The sequence below is a fragment of the Esox lucius genome, chromosome 12, assembly GCF_011004845.1.
Source record: "Esox lucius isolate fEsoLuc1 chromosome 12, fEsoLuc1.pri, whole genome shotgun sequence".
In the NCBI taxonomy this organism is placed as follows: domain Eukaryota; kingdom Metazoa; phylum Chordata; class Actinopteri; order Esociformes; family Esocidae; genus Esox; species Esox lucius.
In genome coordinates, this window is record NC_047580.1 from 8446122 (window position 1) to 8470135 (window position 24014).

Sequence of the window (24014 nt, forward strand, 5' to 3'; positions counted from 1 at the left end):
TCTGTATCACATGGTAGGAGGTCTCGAGCTAAAACGTGAACTTCAATTGGGTGGTCCTTCAAGTCTGTACTAGGGGCGTGGAATCGAATGTCTAAAAAAAGAGGGGACCTCGCAGTTGCATTCACCAGGTTGATTTATAGTGTGATGGTAGACACTGCAATAAATATTGTCGTTGGGATGCTGAGAATATTCACCTGGACACTATGGACATTCAGTCAGCATTACTACGCTTCGTTGAAGATTCCTTGCTTCTGAAAGCCTAGCGCGCGTAACTGCAGAAATCTCCACTGCACGCGAAGTTACCACATTGGACCAGACGCAGAGGGATGCAAGGTTGGTTATTCCTTCCCAAGTGACAACCGTTCTTACGCTTACGAGTAATGACAATTCAGACCTATGTGGAACGAACAAATAGTTTCTATAGTATTTTTGGTTTGCTCGCGTCGTGGTTCGACGTTTGTTTCAGTTGTAGCTAACTAGTTAGCATTGGACGGCTGCTAGCTTCATCATCAACCAGCCTTCTAGTTCTACTAGCCTGCTCCAACGAGTGCAATACAGTAACGTTAGCTAGGCCATACAAATCATTGGGTAAGGTTACAGTAGCTAACTAGCTACCACACGGGGTATCTTTCAATTATTGTGTGGATATATTTACTGTAGTTAATATAACTGGTCTTAACGTGTTATAGTAGTTATTATAACTGCTAGGAACTTGTTATATTGATAATGATGGCCTGTAATTGTCACCTTTAGTCACAACATCGTTTTGGTGATCTTTCATTCCTCAAATGCGAACTACTGTACTTGTACCTTAATTCAATAGGTAACTGGCTTCCCAATTTTAAGTGGTTTTAGTTAATGTTTTGTATCATCCTTCCTCTTAGGCATTTCCCATCAACTTTGCCTGGTCAGTACTGTAATGACTGAGCCAGGAAGCAGAAACCAAATCATTTGATTTAGCTTACCAGCAATGCCCTTTTGCTAAATGCGGCATGGAAGTCAATGCTACTAATTTGCCGACTCTTAAATATTTATAATCCTTTGCTTTCGTTTAGATTGGATGTGCTGACTGACATCGTTCGGTTGATACCCCCATGCTGGAAAATTGCGTCACCGGGCGGGCGCTGCAGGTATTCCGTCTCCTCCGGCTTCGTGTCGAGAACGACCATGGCAATCATCTGGACACGTCAGTGACTCAAACAGTTTATCGCCATGGAATCAGGTGCGGAACCAGATGGATTAAAATATCCATCTGTTCCCAATTCACAATGTGAACTCAACATAAATATGTATGAGACCATCAGCGACGGAAACGTCAATAATATGGACACTTCGGCGATTGTAAGAGGTGGGAGCGACCCAAGTGCATATCCTCCATCGAATTATCAGCGGATAGTGCGTCAAAGATTCATTAGGAGAAGTTTGTGGTTCTCGGATTCGGATGAACAGGCATTTGAGGTGCCAGAATGGGACAACAGGAGTAAAATCCTCAACATTAACCTCCGCACGATAGTTGACAGGACGCTGGGGGCTCGATCGGGGCCACAGGAGGGCTCCAGCACTGAGAGTCAAGGCGGGCAGAAAGACAGTGCCACAGAGAGCACCAGCGCTGATGAGGAAAAGGAGAAAGCTGGGGATAAATTGAACATTGTATCCACTGATGGCAGTAAAAACGCTGTCAGAACAGCTAGCGACGAGACTGAGGAAGAGGCTGAGATGAAAGCGGTTTCCACCTCTCCAGGGGGACGTTTTCTCAAGTTTGATATTGAGCTAGGCAGAGGGTCCTTCAAGACTGTCTATAAAGGTCTGGATACCGACACGTGGGTGGAAGTAGCCTGGTGTGAACTTCAGGTAAGATTGCTGAACTTCATTTTTTTTTAACTAAAAACTGAACGTGTCCTGTTGCCTAAGCATTTCATTGAAGTTTTGAAAGCCCTACTTTATCTTCGCTTTATATTGATTTTTAGGGTTTTATTTAGACAAACTGTCAAATAGAAACCATGGATGTTTTTCCCCTCCAGTCAATAATTAATTGCATGTCTTTAGAGAAAATATCAGTCTGATTTTCCCTAAAGCCCTGCTATAAATTATTGACTACTATATCATATATTAATAGGAATTTAAAAAATTATGTATTAACAGGCCTTGTCATCTGACCTTTTGCAAATCCCAACTATCTATCAGTATGTGTGAGAGTGGGTCCTTTGGCGGTTGTCATGCTGGACTGGTCTGTTTCCCTGAGTGATTTCCATTAGAGGGCTGCTGCATGGCTCTCAGTGGAAATCCTCCATCGTACTCTGTCAGCGAGCGTCCATACTTGATGACAGCATAACGGTGACGTCTCTGGAGAACTGTCAATCCTTAGATTACAATTTAGTAGATTCCTTATCGTAAATGGGTTTCCACTATATTTTAAATGGTTTACAGACACCTGTAGAATTGACAAGCATTAATCCCAGGCATTCCGACATGCCTTTGTAGGCTACACTACTAATAGGTTGTCGACCAGGTCAAAAAATTTTTAGGCGTGTACTTTTTTGGGTTTTTACGAAAACCAGGACTCTACAGCTGGTAGAGGGTTATGCTGGAAAATCACCAGATTAAACCACGCATGATTATTAACTAATTATTTCCAACCTACAAAGTCTTCAGCATGGGATTATAACTCTGTCTCCCAGGAGGATTAGGCTTAATTGAAGGCCCATCAGTAAGTATGACACGGCTGTCGTTGGTGCAAACAAAAACCCACCCATTTGTCAGTTCACAGGGGCAGTTCTATTGGTGTTAAAAGGTTGGCACCAACAGCTCAAATTTGAATGTTTTATTTTTTTTGGGATGGTTATTTTTTTGGTCAACATTGTCCATGTACATAAAGTAACCCGTGTGTATAGTTGTATAGGTTAAAACTTCCATAGATTCTGTTCAGGAGACATTTTAGTGATATTCAGAGGTCCAACATATTTCTCATACCAAGAAATTGCCCATAGCCCATCTTGCACAGAGGCTTATATTGATTCGTATCATATGACACTAACAGAAGAATAATACCCTGACCTTTGCGCAATCTTGGGCTATTGCAGTCAGACATAATTTCCGGATATGGTGCCTGTTTGTTCCCAGCAGTAAACAGTGGCCCCTGAGAGGTAAAGGCCCCTGCTGTGCAACAGGAAGCAACTGAAATGTGCTGATGCATGCTGGGAGCCTTGTGGCTTCACTAAAGCGCCATTAGCATTGTGTTCTACAACCGCCTGCTAGACCAGGTTGTGTCTGAGAATGTGGGAATTATATCTTGCTTGCTTTGTGGATCAGGAGATGTTTTCTCTGCAGTGAGTGTCCCTTGATCCTATTCCACACTGTTAACTTAATGCCATGATCGCTGGCCAGTAGCTGTGAGACAGGTTACTCTCATACGGGTGACGGTGGAATAGGGAAGTGTATCCAGCAAGTGGATTACTCATGATTGGACACTGGATGTGGAAAAGGAACTCATTTCATCCTATAGCTGTCTTCTTCTCCCATAGACGCATGCAAAGACCCCCTCTAGTGGGCAGTTGTCTACTGTAAAAATACCATCACCTTCAACCTTTTTCCTAGAACCACTTTCTCCCCCATTGCTGTCCATGTAAGCCCCTAGTAAGGTACGCTTGCCGCTTGTTATGAGCAATCTTGCATGTTTAACAAATGAAACACTACACGGATTAGTGGGTTATTGCCTATTGGTTGACACGTAGGCCTTGTTGATCAGGCACATTGATTTAAGCTTGACCCCCGTTGATTGAGTTCCATGTTGGTGTTTTTTGTAATTTATAAGAAACTATTGTTCTCACGGTTAATGACCAATAGGTTAGTGGTTTACTAGTAAGTTGCCAAGGGCAGGTGTTACTCCCTGTGGTTTTGGTTATGGATTAGTCTTCGATAGGCTGGATAGATTGGTCTTGCTCGTGTTTGTTTATTGCCTTTTCTCTGATACTGTCACCCTTTTTTGTTCCTCTGCACAACACTGGCTGGCTTTGCTCATCATTGTGATTCTGCTGTTGTGGACTAGCATTCCTACCATTCAATGTGAGGTGTGTGTGAACATGGAACACTTGGCTGGAGATTCCGTAGTATGTAATCAGTGTGTGCAGCATGTGAAGTAGTGCTGTCTGTGCTTGTGGCCTTAAGGCCCTGATTCACAACTCCCTGTCTGTAGGGCTCAGCCAAGGCTCTGAACAGCAGGCCATGCTAGGCTCAGATACTGTTCACCCTAGTCAGTGTACCAGCTTCCAGTGTAGACTGGTGTTATGTGAACATTGTTGGAGCATTTCCTGTTCAGCAGAATAAAAGCTGAGCAAAAGAGAGGGGGAGATGTGTCTGTGATTTTCCACTGTTTCCCTCCCTCTGTTGGTCACATGGTCCCTTCTGCCTGGAAGTTTAATCTGGTCCTGTTCTCCCTCCCTCTTGCTCTTTTTATCCCGGCTCTTTCTCTCTGTCACTCTTCCTCCCTCTGCCTTGCGTGCTCTCCTCTACCAAGCTTGCTTGCACTCTGTCTCTGTCTCACATCTTTCTCCCTTCCATTTCTCTCCCCATCCCTGTCTCTCTACATCACTCTCTGCCGTGGCACCCCACAGTTGGCACTTGCTGAGAGAAAGCCAGAGAGATGCTCATTGAATGTTTATTGCCATTTCACCCAAACAGTTAGAAGATGTCTGGTTCTGACTCTGTTCTGTTTTAAGTATGTCTTTAATCAGGTCTCACACACAAAGAGGTGTGTGTGTGTGTGCTGGTATTTGGCAGGGTGCATGCGGCTCTGCAGATAAAATCTGCAGTGTTCTTGGGAATGCAATGATGGTGATGACACCATGCCAGAAGAATGAAGCTCACTTGCTCTGTCTCTCAGGCTGTCTGAGCGTGGGCTGAGAAACAGCAGCACGTCTGTAACCAGTTCTACTGCTGACTTCCTGTTTTGGATCGGGCTGAATTGTTAAAGGAAGTGCAAATCAGTTGATGAGGGCAACCTACATTACAGACTCTAGCACCCTCTTGATCAATGAGGTGAAAACAAAATTGTATTTTGGCTTATTTCAAAAACCCAAATTATGAAAGTTTTCCACTAATGCAATTGTGATTGAAACATCCAATATGTTAATAATGCAAAATGGGATCCCTGTGTCCACTATTTCTGTGCTAACAAATTAATAATGTAAATGAAGAAACAAGACCAAGGGTCATCAATAACGATGGCACTGGGCCAGTAAAAAGTCAAGTCGGGACTAATACAACTAACAACTCACTGTCTTGATCGGGCCGTTGCAACAAAAAATAAAATGGACATTGAAAAAAACCGAAACATTATAACCTCCACATCCTCCAGTTGTTTCGTAATCCGGCATACGCACAAATGACTACCTTGCCGCTCTTTGCTCACGTCAAGAGTTGAGCGGTGATGTGTGGCTGTCTGGTATTATTTTCAATAAAACATTTTGAATACTTGCGTGAGTCATTCAAGTGAAGAAGGCAGTGAAGGATAAGTATGAGCTCAAATTAAAATTGATTTTTTTCCCTCGGTGCAAAAAATTATTAACCTGTTTCAACTTTGAACTCTCATGCACTGTGTCGCCTGTCGTAAGTTCCCAGCTAGAGTGGATGAATGTAGGCCTTTTTACAAAGGCACTGACAACTTTTGCAAACAGTCCCTGACCAGACATGCCAATAGGAAACAGCACCTGGTCTGCATGGCAGCCAAGTGGGTGGCTGACAGTCTGTCTTCAGGTTCCTTGACAGTAAAGGTCAGGAATTTTAATGCAGATGCCCATTCGGTGATTGCACCACGTAACAACTGCATTCCTAGTAATTAAGATGGATCAGCCATTCACCTTGCTCCCCAGGGATGAATTAATTAGTGTTTTGTTTAAAATTCAAATGTGACAAAAGTATTTGGTTATACACTGATCAGCCATAACATTATGACCACTGACCGGTGAAGTGAATAACACTGATAATCTCGTTATCATGGCATCTGTCAGTGGGTGATCTTGTGGGGTGCTCCCGGTCTGCAGTGGTCATTATCTATCAAAAGTGGTCCAAGGCAGGAAAAGTGGTGAACCGGCGACAGGGTCATGGACAGCCAAGGGTTATTGATGCATGTGGGGAGCTGATCCAACAGATGAGCTAAAGTAGCTCAAATTGCACCTACAATGGACGCGTTAGCATCAACTGGAGCATGGGGCGATGGAAGAAGGTGGCCTGGTCTGATGAATCATGTTTCCTTTCACATCACATGGGTGGCTGGGTGCATGTGCGTCGCTTAACCTGGCGAACACATGGCACCAGCATGCACTATGGGAAGAAGGAATGCTGGCAGAGGAAGTGTGATCCTTTGGGCAATGTTCTGCTGGGAAACCTTGGGTCCTTTCATTCATGCGGATGTTACTTTAACATGTACTACTTACCTAAGCATTGTTGTAGACCATGTGCACCTTTTCATGGCAACAGTATTCCATGATGGCATTGGCCTCTTTCAGCAGGATAATGCACCCTGCCACAAAGCAAAAATGGTCCAGGAATGGTTTGAAGAACACGTGTTCAAGGTGTTGGCTTGGCCTCCAAATTCCCCAGATCTCCATCCAATCGAGCATCTGTGGGATGTGCTGGACAAACTGTTCTGATCCATGGAGGCCCCCACCTCGCAACTTACAGGACTTAAAGGATCTGCTGATGTCTTGGTGCCAGATACCACAGCACGCCTTCAGAGGTCAATGCCTCGACGGGACAGGGCTGTTTTGGCAAAAAAGGGGGACCTACCCAATATTAGGCAGGTAGTCAGAATGTTATGGCTGATAAATTACAACTTTTGGAAGGACAGACTTTTTTGGGGGGCCAGTAAGTTTCAAAGCCCCCTGGCCCCACTGGGCCAGTGGCAAAGCATGTCTTCAGGCCTCAACTTTAACAAGTATGTATTATTTAAAGGACACAGGGGTGTGGATGGGATTCTGGAGGAGCCCTTTGCGGTATGGAGATTTGCTGTGAATAAACTGGAAAGTCTGCTGGAGGGTTAGAAATGTCAGAGATGCCTGGATAAGGTTGATGTGATATTACTGCACTCCTGTCAAAGTCCTGGCAGTGTGGTTCTGGATATATCTGAGGTTCTGGAAATGTTTGCATAGTAATAGTTGGCCAATGATGTAACTGAATGGAAGTGTGCACATGACAAATGGGATAGGTCCAAGAACATGTCCTAGTGGGACACCGCAGGTGACGTGCTAGGGCAGGGACATTCATGTCATATGTACCGTCTTCTTTACAAGATAGGAATGGAACCAGCCCAGGGCTTGTCCAGACAATCCAGGTGTTACAGGAGGATGGACTGTTAGACAGACAGGGTTAAATTTAGCACTTCAGTACTTGGCCAGTATACAGTCAATGGCCCATAAGGGCTAGTGCGCAATGTCCCAATTTTTAATTCAAAGTATAAAAACGTTATCTTCCATTTTTGCTTGTTCTCACATTAAAATGTGTCTTCTCCCCCAGTGTGGTACATGACCGGTGTTGTCTTTTTCACCATTAATATTTGATGCCACGTCTGTTTTGACCAATTGGCCTGCTCTGTAGCCATGTCATCATCTTCCACTTATCCGGGGCCGGGTCGGGGGCAGCAGTCTAAGCAGAGATGACCAGACTTCCCTCTCCCTAGACACTTCCTCCAGCTCTTCCGGGGGGACACTGAGGTGTTCCCAGGCCAGCCGGGAGACATAATCCCTCCAGTGTGTCCTAGGTCTCCCCCCGGTGGTCTCCTCCCGGTGGGACGGGAAGGGGTTCCGGAGGCATCCAAAACAGATGCCCAAGCCACCTCAGCTGACCCCTCTCGATGTGGAGGAGCAGCGGCTCTACTCTGAGCTCCTCCCGGGTGACCGAGCTTCTCACCCTATCTCTAAGGGATCGCCCAGCCACACTGCGGAGAAAGGGTGGCTGGGCGATCATTTCGGTCGCCTGTATCCGGGATCTTGTCCTTTCGGTCATGACCCAAAGCTCATGACCATAAGTGAGAGTAGGAACGTAGATTGACCGGTAAAATCGAAAGGTTCGCCTTGCGGCTCAGCTCTTTCTTCACCACGACAGACCGATACATCGACTGCATTACTGCAGAAGCTGCACCGATCCGTCTGTCAATATCCCGTTCCATCTTTCCCTCACTCGTGAACAAGACCCCGAGATACTTAAACTCCTCCAATTGAGGCAGGCACTCTCCACCAACCTGAAGTGGGCAAGCCACCCTTTTCCGACTGAGGACCATGGCCTCTGATTTGGAGGTACTGATTCTCATCCCCACCGCTTCACACTCTGCTGCAAACCGTCCCAGTGTATGCTGAAGGTCCTGGTTTGAAGGGGCCAACACGACAACATCATCCGCAAAGAGCAGAGACGAAATTGTGTGGTCCCCAAACCTGACACCCTCCGGCCCCTGGCTGCGCCTAGAAATTCTGTCCATAAAAATTACGAACAGAACCGGCGACAAAGGGCAGCCTTGCCGGAGTCCAACATACACTGGGAACAAGTCTGACTTACTGTCGGCAATGCGGACCAAGCTCCTGCTTCGGTCGCACAGGGACCTGACAGCCCTTAGCAAAGGACCCAGGACCCCATATTCCTGAAGCACCCTCCACAGGATGCCGTGAGGGACACAGTCGAATACCTTCTCCAAATCCACAAAACACATGTGGATTGGTTGGGCAAACTCCTATGAACCCTCCAACACCCCGTAGAGGGTATAGAGCTGGTCCAGTGTTCCACGGCCTGGACAAAAAACACATTGTTCCTCCTGAATCCGAGGTTCTACTATCGGCCGTATTCTCCTCTCCAGAACCCTGGCATAGACTTTCCCGGGGAGGCTGAGAAGTGTGATCCCCCTATAGTTGGAACACACCCGCCGGTCCCCCATCTTAAAAGGAGGTTAGGGTAGCCAAATTGGAGATTTTTTTTTTTTTTTTTTTTTACTGCAGTTGCTTGTATCAGCTCTTCTCACATCACATGTAAAACGGTGGTATAAATCAATATTCTGAATTTGATATTTACATGCAATACTTCTGTACAATACAATAGAAAAATAAAAATAATCAGTTTGGATGAGTAAAAGTTCAGTCCAGGCCAGTAGATTTCAGGAGGAAAAAAGTTAATGTTGGACCCTGAACTTAAATAATAATTACATCCTTTGAACTTCCATTTGCAGCAATTCTAGACTTTTGGATTCTATTTGACAATTTATTGGGAGATTTCATCCCATGCTTCCTGAAGCCCCTCCCACAAGTTGTATTGGCTTGATGGGCACATCTTACATACCATATGGTTAAGCTGCTCCCACAACAGCTCAATAGGGTTGAGATCTGGTGACTTTGCTGGCCAGTCCATTATGAAGAGAATACCAGCTGACTGTATAGTTTTTACATAGTTTGGAGCTGTGTTTTGAGTCATTGTCCTGTTGTAGGAGGAAATTCGCTCCAATCAAGCGCCGTCCACATGGTATGAAATGGCATTGACAAAATGGAGTGATTGCCTTCCTTCGTCATGATGTTTTTTTACCCTGTACAAATCTCCCACTTTAACACCAACGAAGCACAAATTTCCTTTTTTGTGATCTGAACACTTAAACTTAGATTCCTCTATCTATGTCTTTTTGCCCATATTAATCTTTTCTTTTTATTGGCCAGTCTGAAGTGTCTTTTTCTTTGCAACTCTGTCTGGACTGCCAGCATCCCGGAATCACTTGTTCACTGTTGATGTTCAGACTAGTGTTGTGTAGGTACTATTTAATGAAGCTGCCATTTGAGGACCTGTGAGGCATCGGTTTCTCTAACTAGACACTAATGTATTTGTCCTTGCTCAGTTGTGCACTGGGGCCTCCCATTCCAATTCTAGTTAGTTTGTGCTGTTCTGTGAAGGGAATAGTACACAACATTGTATGAGATCTTGGCAATTTCTTGCATGATCTAAGCAAGAAACGGAAGAATTGTTGGCCTCATTTAAATGTAGTAGGCATTCTCATCCAAAAATAGTGAGTACGATTTAGATTTTGTTGTTTTAAGTACAGGCCTAGGATTACAATTATTTTTTTGTTGATCTTTAACTTTCTGTTTTAAAATGTACTGTTTTCCGTTTTTATAAGAGCATTGTGCTCTTATACCTCATTATTTGGTTATCTACATGGTGTCACATATGTCCATGTCTTGTAAAAATGAAGATTTTATTTAGGAGGGAGTAGTATTTGATCCCCTGCTGATTTTGTATGTTTGCCCACTGACAAAGAAATTCAGTCAAATTTGAATGGTAGGTTTATTTGAACAGTGAGAAACAGAATAACAAAAAAGAATCCAGAAAAACGCATGACAACATTTTTATAAATTGATTTGCATTTTAATGAGTGAAATAAGTATTCAATCCATCTGCAAAACGTGACTTAGTATTTGGTGGTCAGAGGTCAGACGTTTCTTGTAGTTTGCACACATCTCAGGAGGGATTTTGTCCCACTCCTCTTTGCAGATCTTCAAGTTATTAAGGTTTCGATGCTGATGTTTGGTAACTCAAACCTTCAGCTTCCTCCACATATCGTTCTATGGGATTAAGGTCTGGAGCCTGGCTAGGCCACTCCAGGACCTTAATGTGTTTCTTCTTGAGCCACTCCTTTGTTGCCTTGGCCGTGTGTTTTGGGTCATTGTCATGCTGGAATACCCATCCACGACCCATTTTCAGTGCCCTGGCTGAGGGAAGGATGTTCTCACCCAAGATTTGACGATACATGGCCCCGTCCATCGTCCCTTTGCAGTGAAGTTGTCCTGTCCCCTTAGCAGAAAAACAGCCACAAAGCGTAATGTTTCCCCCTCCATGTTTGACGGTAGGGATTGTGTTCTTGGGGTCATAGGCAGCATTCTTCTTCCTCCAAACACGGCGAGTTGAATTGATGCCAAAGAGCTCAATTTTGGTCTCACCTGACCACAACACTTTCACCCAGTTCTCCTCTGAATCATTCAGATGTTCATTGGCAAACTTCAGACGGGCCTGTACATGTGCTTTCTTGAGCAAGGGGACATTGTGGGCGCTGCTGGATTTGTCCTTCACGGCGTAGTGTGTTACCAGTTTTCTTGGTGATTATGGTCCCAGCTGCCTTGAGATCATTGTCAAGATCCTCCCGTATAGTTCTGGGCTGATTCCTCACCGTTTTCATGATCAATGCAACTCCACGAGGTGAGATCTTACATGGAGCCCCAGACCGAGGGAGATTGACAGTTCTTTTGTGTTTCTTCCATTTGCGAATAATCACACCTGTTGTCACATTCTCACCAAGCTGCTTGGCGATGGTCTTGGCCCATTCCAGCCTTGTATAGGTCTACAATCTTGTCCCTGACATCCTTGGACAGCTCTTTGGTCATGGCCATGGTGGGGAGTTTGGAATCTGATTAATTGATTGCTTCGGTGGACAGGGTTTTTTTTATACAGGTAACGAGATGAGATTAGGAGCACACTCTTAAAGGGAGTGCTCCTAAACTCAGCTTGTTACCTGTATAAAAGACACCTGGGAGACAGAAATCTTTCTGATTGAGAGGGGATCAAATACTTATTTCATTCATTAAAATGCAAATACATTTTATATAATTTCATACATGAGTATTTCTGGATTTCTTTGTTATTTTGTCTCTCACTGTTCAAATAAACCTTCCATTAAAATCATAGACTGATAATTTCTTTGTCAGTGGGCAAACGTACAAAATCAGCAGAGTCACATACCATGATATTGTCCCCCATGCATAACAGCCTGTTTATTCAGAGTTTCAGCTTCAATGCCTACCAACATTATTAACAGAGAAAATATCACTCAAGGGCTGATGAAGTTTGTCTGACTAGTGATGGAAACAGCACAAACATGGCAAAGTACCAAACGTCATTGAATTAAATGAGTATACATTTTTCAAAAGCACTTAAAAGACCGGTTCGCTGTTTTTGATCCTGGGGCCTTTTTCAGACAATCTAGCCTAATCCTGGACTATGGAAACATCATTTTTTAGAATTAATAGAGTTTTGAGCGTTTACAATTTTTTTTTTAAAGGAAACCTCCTGACTAAAATAAGTGAACGGGACAACAAATATAGCATGCGAAATAGTTAGTTGGTTTTCCAAAATGGGAAGGCCACGGTGTATTGATATAGGTCTCCATATGTTCTCCTTAAAATAATTGTGCCAAAATGAGCATTGTTTCATTGGTTATGTTCTATGTGAAACCAAACAATTGTTTTTCATAAATCATGCACTACCTCACAAAATCTGTAAACTTCCATACTCAACCTAATGGCAGGGTGCTGTTTGAAAACAGCTAAACTACGGTGCTGACCTCATTGGAGTTTACTAGCTGGCAACAAGAAACATTTACAGTATTTATCAAAATATTTCAAGAATGTGTTAATAAAATGAAACCTAGCTTATTGTCGAAAAGACAGGCCATCATTCCGGAGTGTTATCAGTCAGGGAAAATAATTGACATGGCCATTCCCAACAGTATCAAAATCATGCCAATGCTCCATAGTAATAATTTCAGTACTCCCCATACTATTCATGAAGAATGGGACTTACTACAGAATTGCCCAAATAGCTATTACAGTACATGCCTACTTAAAGAATTGAGCGTTGTCCGTTTGGTCCCCCCAGCCTCTGTAGTTTCCAAAATTACCTGGTTGATAAGAGCTTGAAAGTCAATGCCTCGTTGGTGCTGATTCAGCCTCATCCACGGACACATCAAGGTTCTCATGACATTAGGTACCGTAATAATAAATCCCACTCCTAACTTGAGCTACAGTTTAGTAAACAGACCCAGTTGCCGGATAAATCCGATTTGCGTCTGTTTACCAGCAGCTAATAGAACTTGTTGGCATTTTTGTTTGAAAATTGTTTAAACTAGCTAACGTGAGCTACAGTTCTGTGTAAAAAAAATAAATTAAAAAAATGCTGGTTTAATGATACATTTTCCAGAATAATAATAATAAACCGCAATAACCATTGAAATGTTTGTTTTGACACATTGTTTTCAGAGAACATAAAGGCCTATATCAATATATCCTGGCGTTCCCGTTTTGGAAAACCAAATGCATCATATAATTTTCCACTTTTTTTTTCCATTCCAAAAGTGAAACTTGTATAATGTATACATTCATTACACACACAGTATATTTCAAATGTTTGTTTCTTTTAATTTTGATGATTATAACTGACAACTTATGAAAACCCCAAATTCAGTATCTAAGAGAATTAGAATACTGTGAAAAGGTTCAATATTGAAGACACCTGGTGCCCCACACTAATCAGCTAATTAGGCCTGCAAAGGCCTTTAAATGGTCTCTCAGTCTAGTTCTGTAGGCAACACAATCATAGGGAAGACTGCTGACTGGACAGCTGTCCAAAAGACGACCATTGACACCTTGCACAAGGAGGGCAAGACACAAAAGGTCATAGCTAATGAGGCTGGCAGTTCACAGAGCTCTGTGTCCAAGCACATTAATAGAGAGGCAAAGGGAAGGAAAAGATGTGGTAGAAAAAAGTATACAAGCAATAGGGATAACCGCAACCTGGAGAGGATTGGGAAACAAAACCCATTCAAAAATGTGGGGGAGATTCACAAAAAGTGGACTGCAGCTGGAGTCGGTGCTTCAAGAACCACCACGCACAGACGTATGCAAGACATGGGTTTCAGCTGTCACATTCCTTGTGTCAAGCCACTCTTGAACAAGGCACAGCGTCAGAAGCGTCTCGCCTGGGCTAAAGACAAAAAGGACTGGACTGCTGCTGAGTGGTCCAAAGTTATGTTCTCTGATTAAAGTCAATTTAGCATTTCCTTTGGAAATCAAGGTCCCAGAGTCTGGGGGAAGAGAGGAGAGGCACATAATCCACGTTGCTTGAAGTCCAGTGTAAAGTTTCCACAGTCAGTGATGGTTTGGGTTGCCATGTCATCTGCTGGTGTTGTTCCACTGTGTTTTCTGAGGTCCAAGGTCAACACAGCCGTCTACCAGGAAGTTTTAGAGCACTTCATGCTTCCTGCTGCTGACCAACTTTATGGAGATGCAGATTTCATTTTCCAACAGGACTCCTGCACACAGTGTCAAAGCTACCAGTACCTGTTTTAAGGACCATGGTATCCCTGTTCTTAATTGGCCAGCAAACTCGCCTGACCTTAACCCTATAGAAAAGCTATGGGGTACTGTGAAGAGGAAGATGCGATACGCCAGACCCAACAATGCAGAAGAGCTGAAGGCCACTATCCGAGCAACCTGGGCTCTTATAACACCTGAGCAGTGCCACAGACTGATCGACTCCATGCCACGCCGCATTGCTGCAGTAATTGCGGCAAAAGGAGCCCCAACTAAGTATTGAGTGCTCTACATGCTCATACTTTTCATGTTCATACTTTTCAGTTGGCCAACATTTCTAAAAAATAATTATTTTGTATTATTTCAGTAATTAATGGATTTTTTTTTTTTATGAGTTTGAGAAACTCTGATGCGACTATGTTGCTAGCTTTGACAGATCTCTGCATCCATAATAAACTAAAACGGTTGTGCATTCATTTAAGTTGGCCCCCGAGCGGTCTCAATCTATAAATAAGGCGCACCGTTTACATTGCTATGAAAATAAATGAATCTCCTATGTTCTAGGGATGTGCATTGAATGTTATTTTTGTATTCAAATAGTAAGCATTGTTATTTAAATATTCAACTATTCCAAATATGCGTTTTTAACCTAAGCAATATGCTACTACATGGTGTGCAAAGAAGTAGGTGTTGTTCTCAAATAATAATGGCTGCACTGGTGGGGGAGAGAGAAGCAGTGGTTGCCACTCAACTCTTCTACAGAACTATAAGCCATTATTTATCAACTCATAACTGTGCCTTTCTTGAATACAGATTCTATTTAGCTTGGCTAGACAGCTGTATGTTATTTGCTTAAACTACCATTTTCTGCCCTTCCTAACTGCCTTCAGATTATACAGCCTTACATTACTTACAGTTTTGTAGCCACATTTTCATTGTTACCTTTTCATTTTGTAAATGTGTTCCATCTTCCCTTCAATTTGTGGACTGTGACACACTTGCTAACAGTGCATATTGCGGCTTTCTGGCTGAGCAACAACAACAAAGCAAGTTCAGGCCAATATCTTTATTCTTTTGAATGTTGTATTTCTTTGCAAATGAATACTCTCAAAGATTTGAAACTATCTAAATATTGAATAATCAGATATTCATGTAACTGGGCCAACCCTGCTACATTGCTATTTTATCATCTGGGAAGATCTCTCAACTGTTATAATAATCAGTAGACTAAAGAAATATTTAATCTGTATTTTGGCTCAGGTTTTACCTCACAGAAATCGTCAGCTCATTGACCTTTTTAAGCAAAATTTGGCAGATTCTGATTGATCAGTGCAAAAGTCTTTGTCAGCCATGGTCAAGTGGGCCAGGAATGTTACAGTTGATGTGCTTTTGGCTGCAGCAATTGTACTACCTGATCTGGGACCGTCACAATGTTCAGCGGGCATGGTACCAGTTAGTAGCTGGCGTGTGTGAACTGGACCCAGGCACTAATGCAATGTTATTTGTAGGCCAGGCCGTTTATTGCTTGTTGCAGTGATGTATGGGCTATGTTTACCCCGAGAAACTCACTGTCAGAGCTACACTACATTCGGATACTGGATTCCCAAGCTTTTAGCACAGAAGGGATATTTGCATTTCAGAGAGATCAGAGCACCTGTCTTCATCCCCCAGGCGGCGTTACGTGTTATTCGTGTATGCGTTGTGGAAAGACAATCTGAACGATGCAGCTCAAATGTGGGACTAAAGGCTGTCTATTGTGTCAATATACTCTCAAAACAGTTCCGGTCTGACACTGGTGCAAAAGGGCGGCCGTCATTGACCTACTTGTACATAATGACAGGATGAGAAACATTTAGCAAATATTGAGAAGTGTCAATGAGTGAAGAATAATAATTTTGGCCTGAACTCTCCACTCTGAGCTCTTATCCACCCACAGTCATGAATGAGTTGTAATGTCTTTAATACTAAAGTAAAATATAACCCCAGAATGTTTTGATCTCGTTGTCCAGTTTAGTGCCTTTTTGTTTTCTTTGGAAGGAAGAAAAAACTAGGAGACTTTACTCCAAAGAGGCCAAAAGTGAGGCTACTGTAGAACTGACTATCCTCCTCTCTGGCAGCCAGGCTCCTTTTAAAGGCAGGACTGACCAGGGAACATGAGGCCTGTGGTGTGTCTGTGTGCGCGGTGGGGGGTTTAGCCTAATGGGTTTGTATGGCACAGGGGGCGTCTCCTTACTGCTGTCAGTCAGCTTCAGCAGATCAATGGTCATGCGTGTCTGACTGAATGCGTGATGGACGTGACCAGAGACTTAGAACACAGGAGACACACCCACGTCCTGCAGTGCCCCCCCTTCCTATCATCCCTCCACAGCAGCCTGCCTCCTATCCTCCTTTTACAGTGGTCCCCTGGCATAATGTTGCTTAGGGGCTCTAGAGAAACTCTTCCTCAGCATTGACCCACAGCGATTTAACCCTCTCCATCGCAAACCCCCCTCTTCACCCGGTGGACCATTATTCAACCCCCTGTATTATTCAAGTCACTGTAGACTGAGTGAATCTGTCTGCAGGAGTGCAAACCAATCCAGATCTAGTATGAATTGGTCCAAAAATGTATTAGCCTGAACCTTGTGATTTTATTAGCCCTGTCTAAAAATGCATCTAATCTATTTCCTGAACTAAATCCTCCTCTCTTTCAGTAGCTTATCATGTACAGGGGTAATCCACAAATCATGACATTTGTTGAAAGTATGTGTTCTATTAGTAGAGGTTGCATCAGCATTCAAAAGTCAGGATTTTCCAAAGATATTTAATATATAAATCTACGAACAAACATTGTGCACTCTGTCCTCTAGCAGCAGGGAAAAAAATAGGCTTACGGAATGCTGTGTGAAAGTAGTTTTCTTTACCTCTCTTATCACATTACAGTTATAAAATCTGAACGATATAGTGATTATACTCCATTGACAATGTTGATGAAATATGAACACTGTAATAGCATGTAAGGACAAATTACAACTCAGGAGACTCCTTATAATTCATTTAATATTTTATTTCAAATTCATTTGTTTTACATTTAACAATAATCTGCAAACATTTTATATCAAATTTTTGGGACAGTTGAAAGATCCACTCCAGTGGAGCTCAGGAACCTTCTGGACAAACATGTCGGAGAACTCTTCAGAAACGCATACGTCTTTAAAAATCAAAACTATTTCAAACCAATTTGAAAACTAACTGGCAGCCATATCAGACTTTTAAGGTTAATTACAGTGGGGAGAACAAGTATTTCATACACTGCTGATTTTGCAGGTTTCCCACTTACAAAGCATGTAGAAGTCTGTCATTTCTATCATAGGTACTCTTCAACTGTGAGGGACAGAATCCAAAACAAAAATCCAGAAAATAACATTGTATGATTTTTAAATTAATTTGCATTTTATTGCATAACAAGTATTTGATACATCAGAAAAGCAGAACTTAATATTTGGTACAGAAACAAATCGGACTTACTGCCGGCAATGCGAACCAAGCTCCTGCTTCGGTTGTACAGGGACCTGACAGCCCTTAGCAAAGGACCCAGGACCCCATACTCCCGAAGCACCCTCCACAGGATGCCACGAGGGACACAGTCGAATGCCTTCTCCAAATCCACAAAACACATGTGGATTGGTTGGGCAAACTCCCATGAATCCTCCATCACCCTGTAGAGGGTATAGAGCTGGTCCAGTGTTCCACGGCCCGGACGAAAACCACACTGTTCCTCCTGAATCCGAGGTTCTACTATCGGCCATATTCTCCTCTCCAGTACCCTGGCATAGACTTTCCCGGGAATGCTGAGAAGTGTGATCCCCCTGTAGTTGGAACACACCCTCCGGTCCCCCTTCTTAAAAAGAGGGACCACCACCCCAGTCTGCCATCCCAGAGGCACTATCCCTGACCGCCACGCGATGCTGCAGAGGCGTGTCAACCAAGACAGCCCTACAACATCCAGAGACTTGAGGTACTCAGGGCGGATCTCATCCACCCCCGGTGCCTTGCCACCGAGGAGTTTCTTGACTACCTCAGTGACTTCAGCCCGGGTGATGGACGAGTCCACCTCTGAGCCCTCTGCTTCCTCAATGGAAGAAGTGACGGCGGGATTGAGGAGATCCTCGAAGTACTCCTTCCACAGCCCGACGACATCCCCAGTTGAGGTCAACAGCTGCCCACCGCCACTGTAAACAGCGTTGGTAGGGCACTGTTTCCCTCTCTTGAGGCACCGGACGGTTTGCCAGAATCTCTTCGAGGCCAGCCGATAGTCCTTCTCCATGGCCTCACCAAATTCCTCCCAGGCCCGAGTTTTTGCCTCCACAACCATCCGGGCTGCAGTCCGCTTGGCCTGCTGGTACCCGTCAGCTGCCTCAGGAGTCCCACAAGCCAACCAGGCCTGATAGGACTCCTTCAGCTTGATGGCATCCCTTACTTCCGGTGTCCACCACCAGGTTTGGGGATTGCCGCCTCAACAGGCACCGGAGACCTTACGGCCACAGCTCCGAGCAGCCACTTCCACAATGGCGGTGGAGAATCTGGTCCACTCGGACTCAATATCGCCAGCCTCCCTCGGGATCCAATCAAAGCTCTGCCGGAGGTGGGAGTTAAAGATCTCTCTGACAGGAGACTCGGCCAGACGTTCCCAGCAGACCCTTACAGTACGCTTGGGTCTGCCGAGTCTGTCCAGCTTCCCCGCCATCGGATCCAACTCACCACCAGATGGTGATCAGTTGACAGCTCCGCCCCTCTCTTTATCAGTGTGTCCAAGACATACGGCCGCAGGTCAGATGAAACGACAACAAAGTTGATCATCGACCTACGGCCTAGGGTGTCCTGGTGCCACGTGCACTGATGGACACCCTTATGCTTGAACATGGTGTTCGTTATGGACAAACTGTGACTAGCACAGAAGTCCTATAACTGAACACCGCTCGGGTTCAGATCAGGGGGGCCGTTCCTCCCAATCACGCCCCTCCAGGTGTCGCTGTCTTGCCCATGTGGGCGTTGAAGTCCCCCCAGTAGAACGATGGATGGTTGGTAGGTGATCAAATACTTATGTTGTGCAATAAAATGCTAATTAAGTATTTAAATATCATACAATGTGATTTTCTGGATTTTTGTTTTAGATTCTGTCTCTCACAGTTGAAGTGTACCTATGATAAAAATTACAGACCTCTACATGCTTTGTATTAAATACTTGTTCTGCCCACTGTATGTTAATGTATTTGTTAGCACATCTGTTGCTGCATTCTAAAATAAATATAATTTTGTTGGGGTTAAGACCAGACCGGAGGGAATTGCAATAATCAAGCATGCATCCTCTTTTTTGCCTGGCAGAGAAACAGGCAGTTTGGCAGCTGCTCATTCTTTCCTTGAACGGCCACCTTCCCCATTTAATTGAATGTTAAATGGCTTTTGCAATGTCAAATCATAGGCTTTATTCGTTGGGTGAAAACCAATGTTTTTTGTTGGGCCATTGTTACAGAATACTGTGTTGAAAGGGTGTTTTACTACTAGAGTTGCTGATTTCATGCCTTACTGGTTTTTGATTGCCAGGTTCGCAATCAGAAGTAGTTTTGCTTTTAACAGTCAATCCTTGGGGCATTTTTATATGAACTGCCTGAAGTTGCAATGTCATATCACGGGTAGTATAATCAGTTGTGAGCTGCACTAGAATGTGATATGTTGTTGTGGACCAGGGGAAAATCTGCACACGTGCACGCACACACCCCCTCTCAGCTTACAGAACTAAGTTCCTAGATCCCTCTCAGAGGCCCAGGTCCTTGGCCCCATCCGGATCAGATTGTTTATTTGGAATGGGAAAGAAATATGTTCGTGCCGCAATTCATTTTGCATTGATTAGGCTGTTTCCAGTAATTAGGCTGAAACGCTAAAGAATGAAATGGCTGAATGTTTTCTGTATTGTGTCAAAGCCCAGGTATAGTCTCATCTATTTAACCATGGAGATGAAATACATGTCCCTTCATTAACCATATCAGTAAACCACTGTTCTGGACTGGTAATATACTGGAAAGTCCCGCTACTAAAGCTCCCCTTTAACAAGTCAGTTTAGCTCTATTTCTGTAGTGTACATGTGATAGGACCTTTGAATACATGTGATAAATTCCCACTGAACATTATTCTACCAAGTAAGCATTTGCTACTTTTACTATGTGTTAAACTTTTTTCTTCTGTTCCATTTTAATATTTGCACCCCTGATAAATGAATAGAAAGGAACTGATAACGCTCATCCCACATTGAGATGCTCTGACTTGCCCACTATTGTGTGCCTTCTCTACATTATTGGCCCTGAAAGCTGGGTTTTTCCCTTTGGTTGTATTTGGAAATGTGCATCACTCTTATTTTTCAGAACACCTTTTTCTCCATGCATTAACCATTGGGGGTGGTGTGTGCTTTCCATCCCTGACAGGTAATTATCCGGTTCGAAAAGGCTATTTGTGCAGGTTAGACATCCATGAAAATAAAGCTTCAGAAACTAATCTGATTTGCCTGAAATAAATTCTCCATAACTAGGACACATTGCCCTAAAGGCATGCATTTTATTTGACAAGGCTTTTGTGGCACCTCAGTAGTGCATTGACAACAGGGTAATTTGAGGCCTTGTCGTCGCCACCAACATTCTCAGCTGAAAACTTCAGCTAATTGTGCTGGTGAGCTGTGGGGGTGGGAGGTCTGGGCCCAGTGGTGTTGCTGAGTCAAGCCTGTTTCTCTGGCTTGGGGCTGCTTCACTGCAGTGGGCCATAAAACCAGAGTGGGAACGCCTTAGAGGAGGCAAAGGAGTTCAGCTCAGGATAAGTCCCCAAATGCCCAGCAGCGTTCTTTCTTTCCTCCTGTTTTCTGTCCTAAAAGCTTCAGGATCGGAAAGGTCTTGACAGACCGTGACACCACTGTGAAAACCTTTCCAGGCCGTGTGTCAGTTTGGATGCAAGCATGGTCTCCAAGATAACAGTCCTTGAAGTGGGGACCGGGGCTTTGTGTAAGCCCTGTCATACTGTCCGGTTTTCACTGCTTTCGGAGTTCCAGTTCTGATTTTGTAGGCCAAACATCCTCTTACTGGAGAGTGATTGGTTCCCAGACAGATGAGTCTGATGAGGCTCTCATCTTTGGGTCTTATAATACCCCATTTATTCCCTGGTAACCATGTTTATCTTAGTGTGTGTTTATTATCCGGGTGTGTTTGGTTAATTTGAGGATTGTCGCCACCAGCTGTTCTGTCTGTGGGACACATGGTGATGTATGGCTCCTGTTCCCCTGCTCGCTGTCTCTTCGGTGGTGTTGGCAGTGGTACGGTGGGTTACTCCAGCATGGAGTCTGTTATTGGTCTGATCTGTGGAGGGGGGAGTTGTGCCCCTGGTCTGTGGAGGGGGGAGTTGTGCCCCTGGTCTGTGGAGGGGGGAGTTGTGCCCCTGGTCTGTGGAGGGGGGAGTTGTGCCCCTGGTCTTTTGGGAGTAGAGCAAACACTGATGGAACATGGCTGATCTCCTTCAGACTAAAAGATCCTCCTATCCTCAGTTTTGGGTTTAAGGCTCACACATTTATACAACACTGCTGGTTATTGTTTTTACAAATGTAAAAATAAAAAAAGTAAATATGGAGAAAAGTTTAAGTTACAAAAAATCGTATTTCAGGCCAATTACTTCCCATCTCAACCAGCTTCAAGAGGTAGGCACCTGGAATAACTTTTCCAACAGTCTAGGAGTTCATGCATATGCTCTTTGGGTTGAGGTTGGGTGATTGGAGGCCTTGTCATCTGTTGCAGCACCTTCACTCTCCTTCTTGGTCAAATAGCCCTTACACAGCCTGGAGGTGTGTTTTGGGTCATTGTCCTGGAAAAACAAATGATAGTCCCACTAAGGGCAAACCAGATGGGGTGGCATGTCTACAGAATACTATTGTAACCATGCTGGTTGAATGTGCCTTGAATTCTAAATAAATCGCCCAATGTTTGACTTGTGCTTTATGTTGACCTGGTCAGGTGGAATGTCCACAACCCTGCATTTGTCAGGCCCGTTATGTAAGCAGCATTAGTCTGAGGAGGAAGGAGAGAAAGCTGATCACAGTTATTAGTTTGTCTCTGGCAGTTCTTGTTATCCAACCTCCACATTAACTTGTCTCTGACAGGAAAGAGGCTTATTGGGAGGCCTTTGTGTCGTAACACACCACTCGCCTCATGTCCACATTCTCTCACACACACCCACACACACAGTGAAGTAGCTGGCCACATCGTCTGAGTGATGCCAAGGGGTCCGTGTTGTTAGGCTAACGTTGGGTTAGTGTTTTATTCTGTATTTATGGTTGGGGGGTTGTTTTTAATTTTTATATTAATTAGAGAGGACGTCTTTGCTGGTACAGACTTCTGGATGCTCACACTCTCGTCTCTCCTCCCAGCCTATTGTTGTTCCTCTTCCTCCTGCTGCCGCGGGCGGTCTCACCATCTCACGCCATCTTCAATAATTCACAGCTTCACCCTGGATGCCAGTGTGCCAATTATAGAGGTGCCCTGAGCCGAACTCCACTGAAATAGAGATACCCGGCACGCTGTTGTTGTTGCCCTCCCAAACCTCCTGCACTGGAGGACTGATTAGACGGAACGCAGGGGAAGGCCCATCGCTCTCAGGGCCGTGCTCCGACATGTTCTACTTTAGCCTCAGTGTTGCTGCAGTATTGCTGTGTCACTGAATGTCTCTGTTAAATCAGTAAACCACTTCCTCTTTTTAAAGTAACTGTCATGATCAAAATACTGTGCCATAAGCCCAGTTGACCCCAGGCAGTGTTCAGTCAAGTGTCCCAAGCGTGTGTTATGGCATTAATATATAATTTGTAATCACAGGCGCAGCTAATCTCGTTCCGTGGTTAAAGCGGGCGATCAGGGCGGAGGATTGGGTTAATTGGGGGATCTAAATGAACCATGACCGGGCAGGAAGCCCTCTGATAAGGAAGCATGATAAAGGCCACCTGAGGCGCTGCTGTTGTGACATGTAATAGGATAATTAAACAACCACAATGTTGATTGAGGCCAAGGGTCCTTACCGAATGTGGGGAGTCGTGAGTGGCTGGTTCGCCTTCAAAACCCCTAATTGAGATTTGAGCCTAATGCTTTCTATTTGAATGTGTCATAGCCTTGATCGTTAGAAGTGATTCATATTTACTGTTGATTGTCCTTTCTGGAGGTCTTCCTCATTCATCTGCTGGGCAAATCTGTCGTTCCAGTGTGGAATGATGTAGGATTAATCTTTGTAAATGACAAGGCTTTCGTAGTCGGCTAAGAGGTGAGTACGGTGAACAGTGTGGGGGGAGGTGCTTTACACCACCCCCCTTTTTTCAATCTTTGGAACAGTATTCACAAAGGTCCTTCTGCCCAGAGACTCATCCATCTTTCTGTGTGTTTGCGCACATGGGTCATCTGAACATTGTGTGGATGTTGTCCCTGTGACATAACTTCCATGCCCAGCTTGTAGTCCACCCCTACAGACGGCCCTTTCCCTGGGTTTAGGTAACCCACCCGCCCTGTTACTAGGCATGCCCCTCTGACAGACTGTGGTGGGCGTTTACTCTTCTTTGCAAATATTAAACCCAGTTCACCGCGGAGTCTGGCAGATCATGGTCCTTGGAGGAATGGTATCATCCTTTATGCAAATCGATTTTTAAACAGTCTGTTTGTGATCCAGTTGGAAGTTTATTTCCTAAATGTGGGCTTTGGCCACATGCTAGTAGGGTGAGGTTGAGTCACCAGCATTGTTTGGATATGTCCTCATAGAATATTCCCTTAAGAAAGGTTGTTTTTTCATAATATTTTTTACCTTTACCAAGAAACTTTGCTCTGTTCAGCTCAGTTATGTGATCCTCTGCTGGACGCTACTAGA

At 44.1% G+C, this 24014-nt stretch overlaps 1 protein-coding gene across 12 annotated transcripts in view; it reads left to right on the forward strand.

Annotated features, from left to right (window-relative positions):
• Positions 1-80: 80 nt before the first annotated feature.
• Positions 81-24014, forward strand: part of LOC105024957 (serine/threonine-protein kinase WNK2) — a 58949-nt gene continuing 35015 nt past the window's right edge. For all 12 annotated transcript variants that reach the window (XR_003782674.2, XM_029123988.2, XM_029123992.2 and 9 more), the window contains exons 1-2: positions 81-333; positions 1056-1851. Coding sequence is in view for 11 of the 12 variants with exons in the window: in XM_029123988.2 (XP_028979821.2) it covers positions 1213-1851 (639 nt within the window). In the remaining variant the exon portion in view is untranslated. The remainder of the gene's footprint in view (positions 334-1055; positions 1852-24014) is intronic.